This window comes from Leptosomus discolor, chromosome 13 (assembly GCF_034619465.1).
Source record: "Leptosomus discolor isolate bLepDis1 chromosome 13, bLepDis1.hap2, whole genome shotgun sequence".
NCBI classification, from domain to species: domain Eukaryota; kingdom Metazoa; phylum Chordata; class Aves; order Leptosomiformes; family Leptosomidae; genus Leptosomus; species Leptosomus discolor.
Genome location: NC_141403.1, coordinates 16,595,226 through 16,611,332, shown reverse-complemented (window position 1 = coordinate 16,611,332; position 16,107 = coordinate 16,595,226). Strand labels below are relative to the sequence as shown.

Sequence of the window (16,107 nt, the reverse complement as noted above, 5' to 3'; positions counted from 1 at the left end):
TGTTTGACCAATGTGTTCTTGAAAACCACTATTTGTGGTGACTCTATAATCCTCCAAGACAATTTATTCCAGCCCTTTTTGGCTTTATTGTTAGAAATGCTCCTAATCTCTATATCACGTTTTCCTTGTTGCAGTTTCAGACCACTTCTTCCATCCTGTCACAGGCATGCAGAACAGATTATCCCTCCTTTTACCTGTGTTTTATGCAACTGAAGACTGAACATGCCCACTCCATTTCAGTCTGTTCTCTCTAGGCAAACTGGTTACGATATATTCATTCACAAGTCATGTTTTCTGCTGTGAATTACAAGGCACAATTGTTGGCCAAATATTCAAATATCACTGCACTACTTCCACTAAAAAAAAAATACATATATACTCATAACAGAGGAACTCAACTTTAGTATGGAGCACCACCTCCTACTCTCATTTACCCTTAACTACAGGTGTAGAACTTGCTGGACTTAGTGCAATCCTTTGATTTTCACAATGAAGAGAGAAGGACCCAACCACAGCGTTGGGAGTTCTAGCATGTTGTGTTTCCTTTTTGTCACTTAGACTCCAGAGATTCAAAGATCCAAAAAGGCCTGGTATAACCTCACCTCCTGTGTGACACCATTTCATTTGACACAGTCTTTCCTGTCTAAATTTCCAATTCTCTGGTAATACACGCTTTCTCTACTCATGAACAGTGCCTTCAAGTGTTGAAATGTCAAACGTTATTCATATTTTAACTCTAAAGTTATCTACTGGCTTGACCAGTAGAAATTCTGTAATAATACCCTATAATTACTACAGAGATAGAAGAATCTTTCCTAGCAGAAAAAGGAAGAAATAGTAGGGATAGAGATTAAGACACTAAGGAAGAAAAAGAACGGTTCCCCATGTACACTGCTGTATTTGTCTAATATATTGCTTGTATATACTGATATATTTGTATCATACATTTTTGGCTTCCTTGTCCTCCATAATTCAAGACCATTTCCAAACAACTGTAGTTTAAGCCTTGGAATTCATCATAAGCCCTGACTTCATTATGTAAATTCCTGGAAGCAGGTCTTCAAGCAGTATAAATCATGTAAACAACAGCGCTTATAGTACAGCAGCTATACCCCTTCAAACTTGTGAAAAATCTAGCAACCAAACTGGCAAAACGTCTGATTTGGAAAAAAAACGGGGTTTTTTGTCACTTAGGTGACATCCATATTTAGACATGCAGTCTTTTTACCCTACCAGTTCTTTCACACCAGGGCATTACAAGCTGGCTGCAGAACACTGGGATGCTAACAAATGCTGGATACAAGGCAGGCACTCGTAGAGACCAGCTGGTCTGCAGGACTTCCTATAGACCCCCACTTAAGTTCAATAGGTTGGCCAGAACCAATTACAGAGTACTAAATATTATCTATTTCCAAAAGGGTCCCAAGATTCACTAATACAGGTTGTGAGATATTTTGTGCAGGGAACATTCCGGTCTGCCATTCCAGTTATGAAAAAGCAGCCTGTCCTTTGTGAATGACAGCTTTTATGGGGGAGTGTTGATCTGCTGGAGGGTAGGAAGGCTCTACAGAGGGATCTGGGCAGACTGCATCGATGGGCCAAAGCCAATTGCATGAGGTTCAAAAAATGTTGAGTTTTGGGCCCCTCACTGCAAGACAGACACCGAGGCATGGGAGCGTGTCCAGAGAAGGGCAGGGAAGCTGGTGAAGGGTCTGGAGCACAGGTCTGATGAGGAGCGGCTGAGGGAACTGGGGGTGTTCAACCTGGAGGAGAGGAGGCTGAGGGGAGACCTGATCGCTCTCTGCAGCTACCTGAGAGGAGGCTGTAGCCAGGTGGGGGTCAGTCTCTTCCAAGTAACAAGCGATAGGACAAGAGGAAACGGCCCCAAGTTGCACCAGGGGAGGTTTAGAGTGGTCATTAGGAAAAATTTCTTTATTGAAAGGGTTGTTAAAGCATTGGAACAGGCTGCCCAGGGAAGTGGTTGAGTCACCATCCCTGGAGGTATTAAAGAGACATGTAGAGGTGGTGCTTAGGGACATGGTTTAGTGGTGGCTCAGCAGTGCTAGATTAACAATTGGACTCTAAAGGTCTTTTCCAGCCTAAATGATTCTATGATTCTGTGTAGTACACAGTCATTTAATTCTGTCATTATTTATGTTCTTACATTTTTATGTTACTGCACTCAGAAAAAAAAAAAAAAACAATATTTTGGATAGTGTCACAGAATTAATTAATTCTGTGTACATCAGCAAAAAAATGATAAAAAACCGTCACTAAACTGAATCGCTGGCATTCCTGGGTTTGGAGTTTTATGGCCTATGAGACACACATTACAAAAGGCACTGTACATATAGAGTCAACCTAAGGGTTTTCTGGTGAATTCTGTGGAGAGACAGGTTAAGTTTCCTTGTCAGTTCCATCTGATCTGTGGGGCATATGTTTACATCACTGCAATAAAATTTGATTAAAGTGAATGGGACTTGATGTTACTGCATTTTATCGGGTTTTTTCTTGCTGAAACATAGTTCTAAGTTTACATGAAAGTTTGACGCACTTTAGCCCTTAGCTGCACACACTCCAGTCTTTTTTTAACCAATAAATAAAACCATATTGTCTTCTATTAAGCTAAGAGTTACTAGCATTCTCCATGGGATAACACTGTATTTATTATCATGCTCTTACATTATAGCATTCACAATAGAATAACTGCTGGTTTTAAAGTATCATTGCATTATATGGCTGCCTCTATATAATAAATTACACAAGTACCATGAATAGAGTTTGTTAAAAGAAAGAACAATCAACAGTGAGGCTGCACAACTCGTAACTCTTAATTATGCTACAACCCTGAAACAATGCCAAGGCTTGTTTAGGAGTTCCAGCTGTGCTGAGCACTTCAACAGTGTTTGCAGCTTTATCTAACACAACCAGGTGTTCCTAACACAGGGGTTTTCTTTATCAAATGAAAAGCCTGGCAAAACACAGCGCCTCTGTTATAGTCCTTCAGGATAAAGTCACTAATAATTCACAGCTAATAGCTACCATCAAATTATGTGGTGAGAGAGAACAAAGAGTTCCGTAATAGGAATATGTAGAGCCAAAGACATGTTTCATCCCAACTTTTAAAAGTTTGCTATACTGGTACATGGTGTAAAGATAGTATCATTAAAGAAGAATAACAGATCATCTGGTAGTGCTGAGGGCGGTGAACTCTGAAACTGCCATCTGAATGTTTTCCGATTGCTATCAGTCCATGTCCTTACAAACCACAAGTGCAAAACCAAACATACCTCTCCATGTTCCAGGGGAACTAGTCTGGAATAATAGGAGGTGCAGATCACTTCATCATCTCTCTTGTAAGTTGGTGGCCCAATTCTTGGCGTAATATTGTAACGAGTTAAACATTCGGTATCACTAATTGCATAGTACTGCCATGGTCTGAACTCTGTGCCATCTAAAGAGCGTTCCAAAATCCAGTTTCCAGGTCGTGGAGCATTAGCAGCTTTGATGATGACATATGCAACTTGAAAGACCTAAAAAAAATGCAAGAAAAAAATTTTAACACTTCATTATGCTTCATTAACACCCATAGACGCCAATTGGGTACTACAGAGTTTGAGTGGGGAGAGCCTAAAATTTGGTGCACTGACTCTGGATAAATTTTTTGCACAAACTTTTGACAAAAGGCAGTCTAATCTTTTCCTAACAGAAATATGTATCTTTTTGTCAAACCCCTAAATATTACAACAAAATACTTGTTTATATGATTAAGAGAGACAATGTACTCAGTGCATCATTCTGTGTTAATTTAATAGCTGAAATCTCTATCTACACTGTACATTTCAGGATTACTTGGGTGTAACATTCTTTCTATGGGAAATGTGCTATTTAGCTTTTCTGAACCACTGAGGGCTTCAAAGTAGCAGTTGGTTTTTTTCAAAACAGCTGCAGACCAAACAACTCTTTGTTTCTCATTTTAGCTGGGAGTTTAATCCTCTCAGTAATAGCATTTCTGATAAGCTTTTTACACCCTATATTAAAAACCTCTGTGCATTCCATTCTCATTCTGAAGTTATTTAAGCAGAAGACTACTTACAGACACTAAAAACACACAGAGACAGTAAGATGAATGTAACAAACACAAGTATGATAACCTTGAAGAACAGCACTTCTTAAGAGGTGTACTCTCTAATCTAATCAGGCATATTGACTATTTTGTTAACAGTCCTGGGTCCAAAGTGAAATCTCTATCCACACAACAGCACTGTTCAGCACTTCTGTGAGTAGGCAGGCCAGTAATTAAGTTTACATCACTTTTAAACGACCTTGTCATGGCAGCTACATAACCTGCACTGGCCCCCAACTAGCTACAGCATTAGAGGGAAACACTGAAGTGCACCTACTGCAAAGCTACTATCTTTTTCCATACCTGACACCTACCAGATCAGCTCACTTAAAAAAGCTGTCTTTGCAAATTGATAAGACTTCTCTATAGGAGTTTCGTGTTTTATATGCACTATAGTATCAAGCCAGAATTAGATGAAAGAAAAATGCTGTATTATTCAACCATCTCAGAGGTATGCGTTCTCACTTGAGCAGACTGCCCAGTCAGCTGGTATAATCATCATAATTCCTGTCTGCATGTGCAGTATTAATAGTGTTGAGCTCCAATTTAGCCACAATCAGTTCTTTCAGACATTTCAATTTTTTAAGGTTGGTTTTCTTCGCAATACAGATTAAAGCCAGAGCAAAAATAGCACCTGCCACATAAAAGTAGATTTTAATTTTATCAAATGGGGAAATAAACACGCAGAGATAAATAGTGGCTGCATCGTGGGCAATTCAGGAAATGTTTTGAAACAAAACATTCTTTAAGTGAAAAGAGCTTTGCTTAGGAGATCTTGCAGGCATGAAAAGGAAAAAAAAAATTGGTGGTACTTATCTTCAAATGACTTATAGATTTAATACCTTAAAAAAGGTCAAACAATCTCAGTTTTGATAAAAGCAGATGTAATTTAAATCATGATATTTAGCTGGTGTGATTTTCTTTTCAGGCATTGCAGTTTTATCCTTTAAGACACCATACATGCACAAACTGAACATTTCCAGTTGTTTCAATAAATAGGAAAATTTACATAAACTGAGGATTTTGACTACTGACTTATATGACATTTTAGCAATGCAAGCAGAAGTAAACAAAAAGCAGCCAGCTCGCTGTTTAGTCATAGTCTTACAATCTTAGAAATAAAATTTCTCTCGGGTCTGTGAATCCTCTGTTGTCCAACACAACCTTAAAATTTGATCTAAGTTAAGTGAATACCAAGAATCATAATCCAGTTTCCATGAAGAGAAGAGCCCCTTCTAAATAAAACTTACACCATGACACAAGCTCCAACTGAAAAAAAAAAAAACCAACCCTAAAATACATGCTATTAAACGAAAAAGAACAGAATTTGGCAGACTCCAAGTCAAGTAACTGTATTCCCTGCATACAACCTGGATTTCATTGATTCAGTTATCAATAGTTGAGTTATAGAGCTGTTTTGTGCTAGATTATGCACAAGCAGAATCTGGGGTATCATCATTTCAGTACCCCTAACCTGAAGACACTTGTATGTGACAAGAGTCACTTGTAAGGATATTTCCTTCATCACAGAAGAGAACTGCAGAACTCTATTAAAACTCGGAAGTTTTATTCACTGAGCTCAGCAACTGCTATGCACCTCCAAGTTCCTTTGAAGTCAATCACCTCTCTCAAATGCTTAAAAGATGAAAGAACAGAACTCAAATTTTTTTCAAATGCCATGGTAGACAATTTTCCTCAAAACCTCAATTCTTATTTATTTATTTTTTCTCTGCTTGCTGTCATCAACTAAACTACTTCCCTACTTATTACACAGTTGGCTGAACAACAAATAATCTACTTTTGATTACACTGGGATTTTTCAGGACCCATTATAGTCTGCAGCTGATGTAGCTAGTTTTAAATCCAGTTCCAACTAGTAACAATGAGCTATCCTTCATCACAAACTAACTGCAGCCACTGCTGCAGAAATAAAATATATTCACATGAGTAACCAGGTTAAATTTATTTTAAATATCAAGTTTCTTGGTGAGGGGAGAGATAAGGGAAAAGCCATTTAAAGATAAAAATTTTCACAGCAACTGTGCACCTTCAATGCACAATTCAATAAATTAAATCTCAGGTCAACATTTTTCCAGAAAAACAGCAGCCATATTTGGTTATCAAGACACGTAGGGATTTACTTTTCCTGCATGCCTACAGTTCACCAACAGCTGAAATAAAGATAATTGACACTAAGAACAAAAAAAAGAGGCATTCAAAAGTCAGTGAATAGTTATATAAACATTTAAGTATGCATAGTAGAAAACCATTAACCTTCTTTTCTCCCAGATCCTCTGAACTCTCTTCCACTTACATACATAGCCCATGGGTACCCAAAATGCTTCCCAGGACAAAAAAAATAGGTAGCTTCCCAGGATAATAAATATCAGCAAAAACTGAAATAACATAGGTTAAATATAGAAACAAAAGGATTTCATATAAATGCTCCTGCAGCCAAGAAGTCACAAGGCAACCTATCGGCAGGAGTTATATGCCCAGGGATTATGTTCCCAGACAAAGGAATGAAGCTGGAGGAAGAGATTAAGGTGTTCCCAGTGTCTGCAGATGAAGACGTTTTAAGCAATGTCAGCAGGCAGGGGTTTCATAGACCTCATATCCCGCAGCCTCTGCAACCCAATACGGATCCGAACCAGGAGCTCCATGTAATGCAAGCTGATTTTCCAACATCCCTACAGCACTTGTTTACAGATTTTTACTTTCATAAATTCTTCGGGTTTGAACATCACCAAAGGTGGCTTCTTACCTCCTTCCACATCCATTCAGTGTCCACCAACCAGCCACGTGATAAACTTCAGCTGTGTGGCAAGAACTAATGATTTGTACACTTTAGCCTGACTGTACAGCTTTCCCAGAACTCGTTTCCTTACTGAGCTACAAGAGTAAAAAGGTTAAGCCAAAGCAAGTTAGCAATTCCCAAGCAGCCGTAGACTAAAGGTGTCATTTTACAGGCATTTCAGTCCTGCAAAAACCAGCCAAATAAATTGGTACTGAATAACCTCTTCTTCACAGCAGCAATACCAACATTAACAAGTCACTTCTGCTTTATTTAGTCTTTTTAACAACCTTGTTTCCCTGAATGCAGATCCAGCAACACCAAGTGCATTAATTCTTGAAACAGATTTATAAACAAACCCTTCTTCCCATTCATCGGGAAATTTTGCATTTTTTTTGCTCAAGACTGTAAACTCAGCCAGCAGTGGTCACGCAGCAGATGCTAGCCAAAAGTCCCTGTTTCCAAGGTCATGGTCAGGGCTCTTACAACCCTCACAGATACGTGCCCTGGCAAGCAGTTTTCCTAATAATCTGTTTGGATGAAGACTCACAGTTATTCTTTTCAATTTACACAAATCAAGACAACAATAAAGGAAGATTCTGTCTTTTCATATCTATGAGTATTTGAGCTCCAGGTTCCAAAAGTGGAAAGTTAACGGGAATGATGAGTCCCAACACATTTTTTTTTCCTAAATTTTAGAAATGTTTAAGCTATTAAGAACAGAGGTACGAACTTCTACTCCAAGTCTACACCCCAATTCAAATCCAAACTCTACCTGACCTTGAAACAACCTGAGAGGAGGATACGATTTTAGGTCCTCAGGATGACTTTCAGTGTCCCATTGCACATGTTACTGAAATCACACTGACAGAACATAAACCATATAATGCAGAAGACTGAAAAATAAAAAAGCGTGGAGGAAAGCAAGGCTCTCGGCAGACCGGTTCCTCCCAGTTTTATAAATTCAGCTATATCTTTCCTTCAGGATGAGTGCAGAAAAGGAATCAAAAAAACAGAAGGGAATCAAAAAAACAGCTAGGTATGTTGTTCAAAGTAGAATGATAAGTTCTGTGGAGAAAATACAACTAACATTACTCTGCATTTTAAGTGAAACTGCAAAATCTATTCTGTTTAGGGCTGTCAACACAGTAAAACCTTGTTAACAGAAAAGCCTCTTTTTCCCAGATTCTGTTTTATTGACCAAAAATTTTAAAATTAATCTGTGCAGACTCTCAAATAGTAGACAACTACACAAAGGGATCAGCCTATACTGTTCACAGAAATGTTTTTTTAAGGGATAAAGATGGCTTCAGGCTCTTATTAGAGACTGTGAGGCCTAGCAATTGCTTGCAATACTTGCTTTGAGGAGCTTGTGATGTTAAAAGTGCAAAATAAACTAAATCCAGTAGAATTTCTAGTCTCCTGAATTATCTTTTCTTTAAGATTTTGATTCATTATGTTTCGGTATTTGGTATGTTCATTATCCACTGTTTTGGAATAGAAGAAAAATTTATTTTACTCAAGAAGCATATTGCAAGAACGTACAGACGAGCACCCTGAATCTTGCATCATCAGTTTTACAAAGCCACAAAAGGCTTTTAAGGAAGCTTGCCACATAAAATAAATTAGCACTGATCCAGTGAAGTCAACAGAAAAATACATTTTACATCAGCAAAGGATTCACCCTTACAAAAATCTCTTCTTGCCAACTGATTTAAGGATAAAAGCTCTGTACAAATCATATTATAATATTTACATTCTTTTTTACTTCCTAATAGCAGAAACTACAAATTACTCTTACATCAGTCTCTGAGCGGTAATCCAGTACTCACGAAATATTCATGAGCTACGACTTAATCAGAAGTGGAGATGTTTTCTCAACTTGATAGTATGGGTCTTACAAGAGCAATCCATCTTGCTTTACAATTGAAGAACTTCGTTATATACAAACTTGTGTCTTTCTGCTATGCCTAGTACAAAGTACCCTTAAGTACCTTTAAAAGTCTGAAGCATGGTAATAAAACTGAGGAAAGTATTCTTCATTTAATGGTGTGACAGAGAATTATTTTACAGCTGGCCCAAGCACACTGCTGACATTTGTAAGAGTCAGCACTTATTTTAATTCATTATAATTTCATAAAGTAGCTATCCAGAGGAGTCAAACTCCAGCAAAAATGCTGTTTTTATCTAAGAATGCTGCTGCATGTTTTGTTTCTGTGGAATTGCCAGCGTAGGAAGCACAAGGTCATAAATCAAATCTTGGTATCTTGTACATCAATACTACACCTCATTGCTAAACTACTCCTTCCACAGTTCTGGATCTTTGCCATACATTTAATGGAAAGGGAAGAAAAAAAAAAAGGGAAGACTATCATACATCTGGATCCTGGAAAGACTGAAAAGCACACCAGAATACACATACCTAGTTGTTACAAACCACATGAGCTAAAAATGATGAGGTACCCACTGGCTACCCTCACGAAACGCTTCGTATTAGTTATAAATAGCACAGACTCTGCAAAGGAGAAAGATCAAACCACCACTTTTGATACTGATTCTGTTAGCCAGCCTTCTTTTCTTAATGAGATTCCATCAAACTGCTCTTCAGTACAGATTTTTTTAGACTAAATAAACTAGGTGCAAGGCAGAATATTAGCTGAAAGAACATCCTCTCCTCCTTTCAAATTTGAGCCAAGAGATGAATACAGCCAAATACAGGACACAAACTGTGGCCAGAACTTCACCTAGGGTAAATTGCAATGGAGCCAGTTTTCACCAGCTACAGGAGTCTTCCCCGTATCTGCCAGCCAAGGCAATGTTCCAGCACTCGCCAATCTGACAGCTGGATATGTCTAAACTGTACATTGGTAACAATCCTAAGAAACAATCCATTCCTCTTACTGCTAGAACATCTGGTAATCACTCAAAAAACATAAATAATGACCAGATGGTCATTCTTCACATCACAAAAGGGTGTGAATATATTTTATATTCTGGCAAGGAAAGTTAAAGGACATACTTACTTTAATATGCTACTTGACAGACTTAATGCACCAAGCTTGAAACATAAAAAAAAAGTACCACTGCTAAAGATACATGTGTTGCAGTATAGTTACAGGTACTGCCTTTCAGGAATAGTTTTGAAGGCCCTAGAAGAGTACTTTAATTCTCAAGCAAATTTATGAAGTAAACAGTAAGTAAAACCACTAAGGTCCTTAATACAATTTTCTTTTTTGTTTTCTTTACTTGTGCTGACTCGCTTAAAGTAAGCACACCAAGTCAGCTCTAATAACTCATTGACTTCAAGCGATCTCTATTAACCAAATCCTTTCTCACAGAGCAGTAATTTACATTCAGTTTGCATAGCCCTAGATGCCTTCTCTCTCTGAAACTCTAAGGAAAACACAGAAGAAAGGCCCCTTGGGGGAAACTTTTCAAATCGAATTAGTGAAACTGAGCGTGGGTCAAGAGAGGAAAGATGTGTATTTGGTGAAACATCAACAGTACTAAGGCTGGAGAATAAAAGATTTAGAGGGCAGCTCAGCTGGTCTGTTTCCAAAGGGAAAATGTTCTAGGAAGATAAAAACTAAGGCATTCCCCCTCCGCCTTCATTTTTCCTTCCTGTTTGTCCACTTACAAACCCATACAAAGCCAATTCTTCAAACAACAAGAAAGTCCTATCCAAACCTTCTGTCATTGACAAAAGATACCCTGTGATTATTTTTCTAACCATTCTGCTTTCTAATTAAAGAGCAAACTAAGCACTTGTTTAACCTATGCTTCACTTTAAAACATCAAAGTCAAACCTTCTATTTTAATCTTTAAAATAACTTTCAAGCAGGGTCTAGAAATCTTGCAAAAGCTTGTCACCAACTGTACACCTCAAGCATGCATTTCTTAGTAACAAAGCTTCTTCCAGAGTTTGGAAATATCCCCATATTAATGGATTGTTGAGCTACAATTTTCAAACAGCTTAGGTAGGCCAACACATAGATCTGTTCAAAGCAAAAGAACAAGAAGTCGTCATTTTCTTCCGAAATTATTTTGTCTTTTCTTGAAGCAGGGTAGGAGGCTTCCGATTCTTCCATATCTAACAGACAAACTAATAAATTGGCAAATGCTCTGCACAGTTTAGCAGCCTTATGCCTAAGAATGATGAATCCCTCCAAGTTTTGCCATGAAGTGCCAAAACAGAGGAACCAACTTCTGCCCAGACAGTTCCAGCCTCCCCAGGGTCAGAAATCACTGTTTTAGAGCTATAATCCCTAACTCTTCAGAACAACTGACAGCAAAAGTTCATAGAAGATATAATATAGAACATTTCTTCCCAGTGTTCCTTCCAACAGGATGGTGAAAGAGAACCGCAGAAAGTGGCAAATCAACTTTTCTCTCAGCAACACTAACTTTGCCCCATTTTATGTGTGTTTTGCCTTCTAATCCTGAAGGATATCATTCAGCTGAGGAAAGTCTGTGTTTCTAGGGCTCTGGAGAACCTGCAATTGAACTTTGACATTTTCTACTTTGATCTGACCATTATGTTGCATTAACATGTTTACATATTTAATGTAAATATACAAAAATACTGAGAAATTTAAACAGAAGAGTTTAACTTGAGATCTACTGTAAGATAACTGATGCAAGTAGAATAATCTTCCAGTCACTTACCTTTCTCTCCTCCTCTGAAACTCAGTATCTGAGTTACAATACCTACGGATCAAAAGAGTTCATATTCGGAAGTATATTGTGCTCTGTTTTCTTGCAGTAAACATCAAATGTTTCTCTACCATATCTTACTCCAAATCATTTACTCTTTTATTAAGAAACAACAATCAGGTGACAGGCTGATAATTATAAATAGAAACAGGTGCATCCTCACATATAAAATCTGCACTTGTGACAATACCCTAAAAACACTGTTTGCTGCTTGAAAATAAATCTTTGATAACTCAAACTTCAAGCATCCTGCACAAAAACAAAGGTGGAGGAAAATAATATTAGAGGACAGCAGGGTCAGGCAGAGGAATGTTATCAAGACAGAAGAAATGCCTGTGTAAACTCTCTCATCCACACATATAGAATTGTTACTGTGTCATGAATTACAACAACCTGTAACTTATATGCTTGCAAACATAGTCACTTCCACTCCAGTCAGATAGGAATGAAATCTCCAAGGTGCTACAGAACAAGAATTGAAAACCACATCTGTTTAAAAATTGGTTCATATTAGCTTTAACTATCCATGTTTAGTCGTACTAAATGGTTAACTACTAAATATCCTACCATCTAAACACAAAAGAACTGCAGTCAACTGTACTGAATTATATAAAAATAAAATAAATTATGCTCACCTAAGTGTAACTCACCTGCCTTAAATCCAAGGTGATGGTGACCCAGTGGTATTGCCTCCCATTCTGAATACTGGGACTTTGCCACCAGTTATTGGTACCATCGATTGCACTGGAAATTGGGTGCTGCTCTGTTTTTAAAGCAAAAAATTAAACATCTCTTAAAAACAGATCTCACTGCATTTTCTCTGACCCTGCACATTTATTTCACACTGAGCACACGATAAAGAAGTAAAAGCTGAAATCTGCCCCCAGACAAAATGGCTGTCATTGGTGCTTAATGGTGATTTAAGGTGCTCATGCTTTCTGTCAGCCCTTCGCTCAAAGGTAGTTTGACTCATGTAGTAGAGAGGCTAAAAATAAAAAAGTATTTGACCCCAATACGCCCTGTATTCATGGGGAAGGGTCAAAAAGAATGACACAAACCCATGAAACCAAAAAAACTAAAAAAAAACCAAACCACCAACCATGTGAAACTTGCCTTTGGGATTGGCACTGTGGTGGTCACAGACACGGCACTGGGCATTGCGCAGGGGCCGTCCTGGGACGTGTTCCACCAGTTTGCAGAACATCTCCGGACCCTTCTCCCCGCAGGTGGCATTGGTGGAGATGTGAGCGTTGCTGGCCAGGTTCAAAATGGCGGGGAACAGGCCTTGAAAGAAATAACAGTTATCAGCCACACCATAAGGCAAGCAAAATACAGACACAGGTATGAGACAGGTCTCTGAACATACAGGGTTCTAGCTTAGAGTCAGAGATACAGAAAAATGCAACAAAACCAATTTATTTTGTGAAAAAATTATCCATACCACACTGACACCAGCACATCTATCGTCATGGCCCTGAGGCACTGTCTGTCCCTGCCCACCGCCTAGGGCTCTACCCACCACAGCCCAGGACCCCATTTCAGCCCCCCAGGGCCATCGGCCACTGCCCCAGCGGTGCCGCAGCAGGGATGGCCTCCAGCTCCCCCCGGAGCTCCCCTCTGTGCGGAGCTGGGCCTCCCTCCCCCTAGCCCACATCCCTGCCTGACCTTGGCCATCCCCAGGGAGATGTCTGATGCCCAGGGCTGGGGCTGCCCCGGTGCCCCCCGGCTGCCCTGCTCCTTGCTGGGTCAGTGAGTGGGACAGGCCCTGGCTGCCAAAACCTGCCTTGACGGACCCCATGGGGAGCCCAAGGTGCCCCCAGCCCTCGTGGCACCCTGTTTGCAATAACCCTGTTATTTCACTCCACATTTGGATGCTTTATGGCTGAGGAACACAAGAGTTAGTAAACTAACTCTTCCAGTTACTAAACCTTCTCTTCACCTTGTGAGCGCTGATCAAAACCAGGACAACTGGCCCACTGCCAGGAGCGAGGAACTGTATGCACTCGGCTGGTGTGGAAAATGGCATTTAACAGGAGCTCTCCACAGCAGCAACACCACCGCCCTGAACAACATGCTCCAGGCTTGCAAGTTTTAAGGACTGCACTTTAGACCTTTGCTCTGGGCTTTTCTGTAGCCTGTGTGAAGCCTAAGGGATATTTTGCTTGCCACTTATTAATCTTTACACAAACCTTTACCATACATTCAAATGGTGTTGCTCTTGTGCAATGGAACGAAGAAACAACAGACTAAGAATTTCCAGATCACTACTACCGGACTTAGTATTTTCTAAAAGGAGTAAAGTTTTACTTTGGCTTGAAGGCAACTGATAAAATTTAAAGAATACTGCATGTGACAGAAAAGTTAAGCACAGCTTCTCAGCCACGTCGCTATCAGTTTCCAAGTCTTTCCTCCTGAGCTAAAAAGCTTTTATTTCTTGCATGGTTATGGTATAACAGAGATACTCCATTTCCATTCAGAAGCAACTCTGAAAAAGTGTAATGATTTTAGGGGAAAAAAAAAAAAAAAAAAAAAAAAAAAAAAAAAAAAAAAAAGAGTCCTGTGTCTTTAGAGATTAAACACATTGGGCTGAAATCAAAACTAGAGCCTTGGTATGGCATATTAACAGTGCCACAAGAATTGGTACTGTTGCAATAGTGAAGTATTAAAATCACATTTTTCTTCTAAGGAATTCTGAAAACAAAACAAAAACACCCAGTCATAGCTGTGAACGTATATGCTTTTTTCACTAGTAAGACTGTACAAATTCTTTTACTTCATTAATCTACAACATGTATCAAAAAAGTTTGGAATCTTTTGCTTTTGTTAGCTGTCCATCTCAACAAAGCAATATTAAATATTCCTTTAATTTCAAGTGTCTTTGCCCAGTAATTGCATTACCCTGGAAAGCCTTGAGAAAAGTTTTAGTGCCATTTAAACCTTGACTTCAGTTATTGAAATTGTGGCTAAATCGTAACCCTCTGCAGCACAGCATGAGAAACAGTGTGTTTTCAATTGTGCTATACTCCAAAGTTAACAGGAGAGAGATGGAGTCCAGACTAGGACAGATGCCATCTCATTATAACTACATCTGATGCAGACGAGGATGCTGGAGATATCCTGTTGACCACTTTGGTGAGGTGCTTCTCCCAGTAACATGCTTTCTGCACTTCTCTCACCTCATGCAGTACGGGGACAGTATTGCTCCAGACCTGAAGTGGAAGGCAAAGCAGAAACGTTGCCCTCCGTTTTCGTACTGCACAAGGAAGCTCAGTGGTGGAAGAGGGTACCCTCTTACATTACTCTCCAATGAAACAAAATCTTCTGTATTCAGTATTCATTACTGTTCACATAGGCATCTATCAGCGAGCCTTCAAGAGCCATCCATTACTTCCCAGGTCATTCATTACCTTCGCTCACGTTACACAATAGCCCTCCCATTTCTTTTCAGGGTCATTTTTTACAGTGAAATAATTTGCCTACAATAACCTTCAGTCAATGGACTTGTGCCAAAGGAATAGTAAAGCTCTGAAGAAAAAGTGCTGATGGCAAGTGCTGTGCTGGCCAACCTTCATTCCTGAACACCAAGCTGAAGTCACCATAGCGTTCACCCTGGATTTAGCCTTTCGTCTGCTTGACATCAAGCATCTCACTGACTTCTAATAAATAAGTTGGTTGATAACGGGATGAATAACGGTATGGTAACATTAAGGTTTCATGATGAGTTTTCTGGGTCCTATAGAAATAAGAAAAAAGAACATTTCAATCCAACCAAGTTGCACTGGAATTTTGCCCCAGAACCCAAACAAAAATCAAGAGGTTATTATCTTCATCCTGCAAGGTACTCCATCTCTTCAAATCCTAGCTGATACATTCACTTCTTATTCTCTTTAACACAATCAAATTTTAAGACAACCTGCTGAGTTGCAGTCACTAACTGCAGCGGAGACTGAGATTAGTGTAAGAGCGGATTTATTAAAAAACTCTAAGTGTCTGTGATAAAATAGAAGAGTGAAATTTAATGAGTTGTATCTTTACAGAACATTGTTCCTCTTCAGTCATTCAGCATGTTCTTATGAAAAATCTTTTCGTAAGAAAAGTTAGGTACTCAGAATTGTGAGTTCAAGAACACTTAGATGTTCTTCTGACAAAAAAAAATTTTAAAAAGAAAAAATCAATAACAACAAAAAAAAAAATCAACACAAAATAAAGAGAGGAATAAAACCAGCTGGTAAAACACATTAAAAAAAATTCCTCTCTCTTAGGAAGAGATAGGTATAATAAAGATGAGTAACCACAGGATCATCATTTCAATGACCCGTTTACTTATAAACAAGTGACTGTCATCATATGCTGCTATAAAATCCAAGTGGCCGTAACAAACACAAAACTCGAGACCATGTACTTTTAAATTGAACTTTTAGCAAATTATATTTGCATTCTTAAAGATATTGATGTAACTTTTACAGTTAGCTAT

The 16,107-nt window shown here is 38.8% G+C and overlaps 1 protein-coding gene across 1 annotated transcript in view; it reads right to left on the bottom strand.

Annotated features, from left to right (window-relative positions):
- LAMA1 (laminin subunit alpha 1) overlaps positions 1-16,107 on the bottom strand; it is a 107,085-nt gene that overhangs the window by 73,817 nt on the left and 17,161 nt on the right. Inside the window, exons 2-4 of the mRNA XM_086472474.1 lie at positions 12,747-12,917; positions 12,284-12,396; positions 3,291-3,533 (exon numbers count right to left, since the gene is read on the bottom strand). Coding sequence (XP_086328600.1) covers positions 3,291-3,533; positions 12,284-12,396; positions 12,747-12,917 — 527 coding nt within the window. The remainder of the gene's footprint in view (positions 1-3,290; positions 3,534-12,283; positions 12,397-12,746; positions 12,918-16,107) is intronic.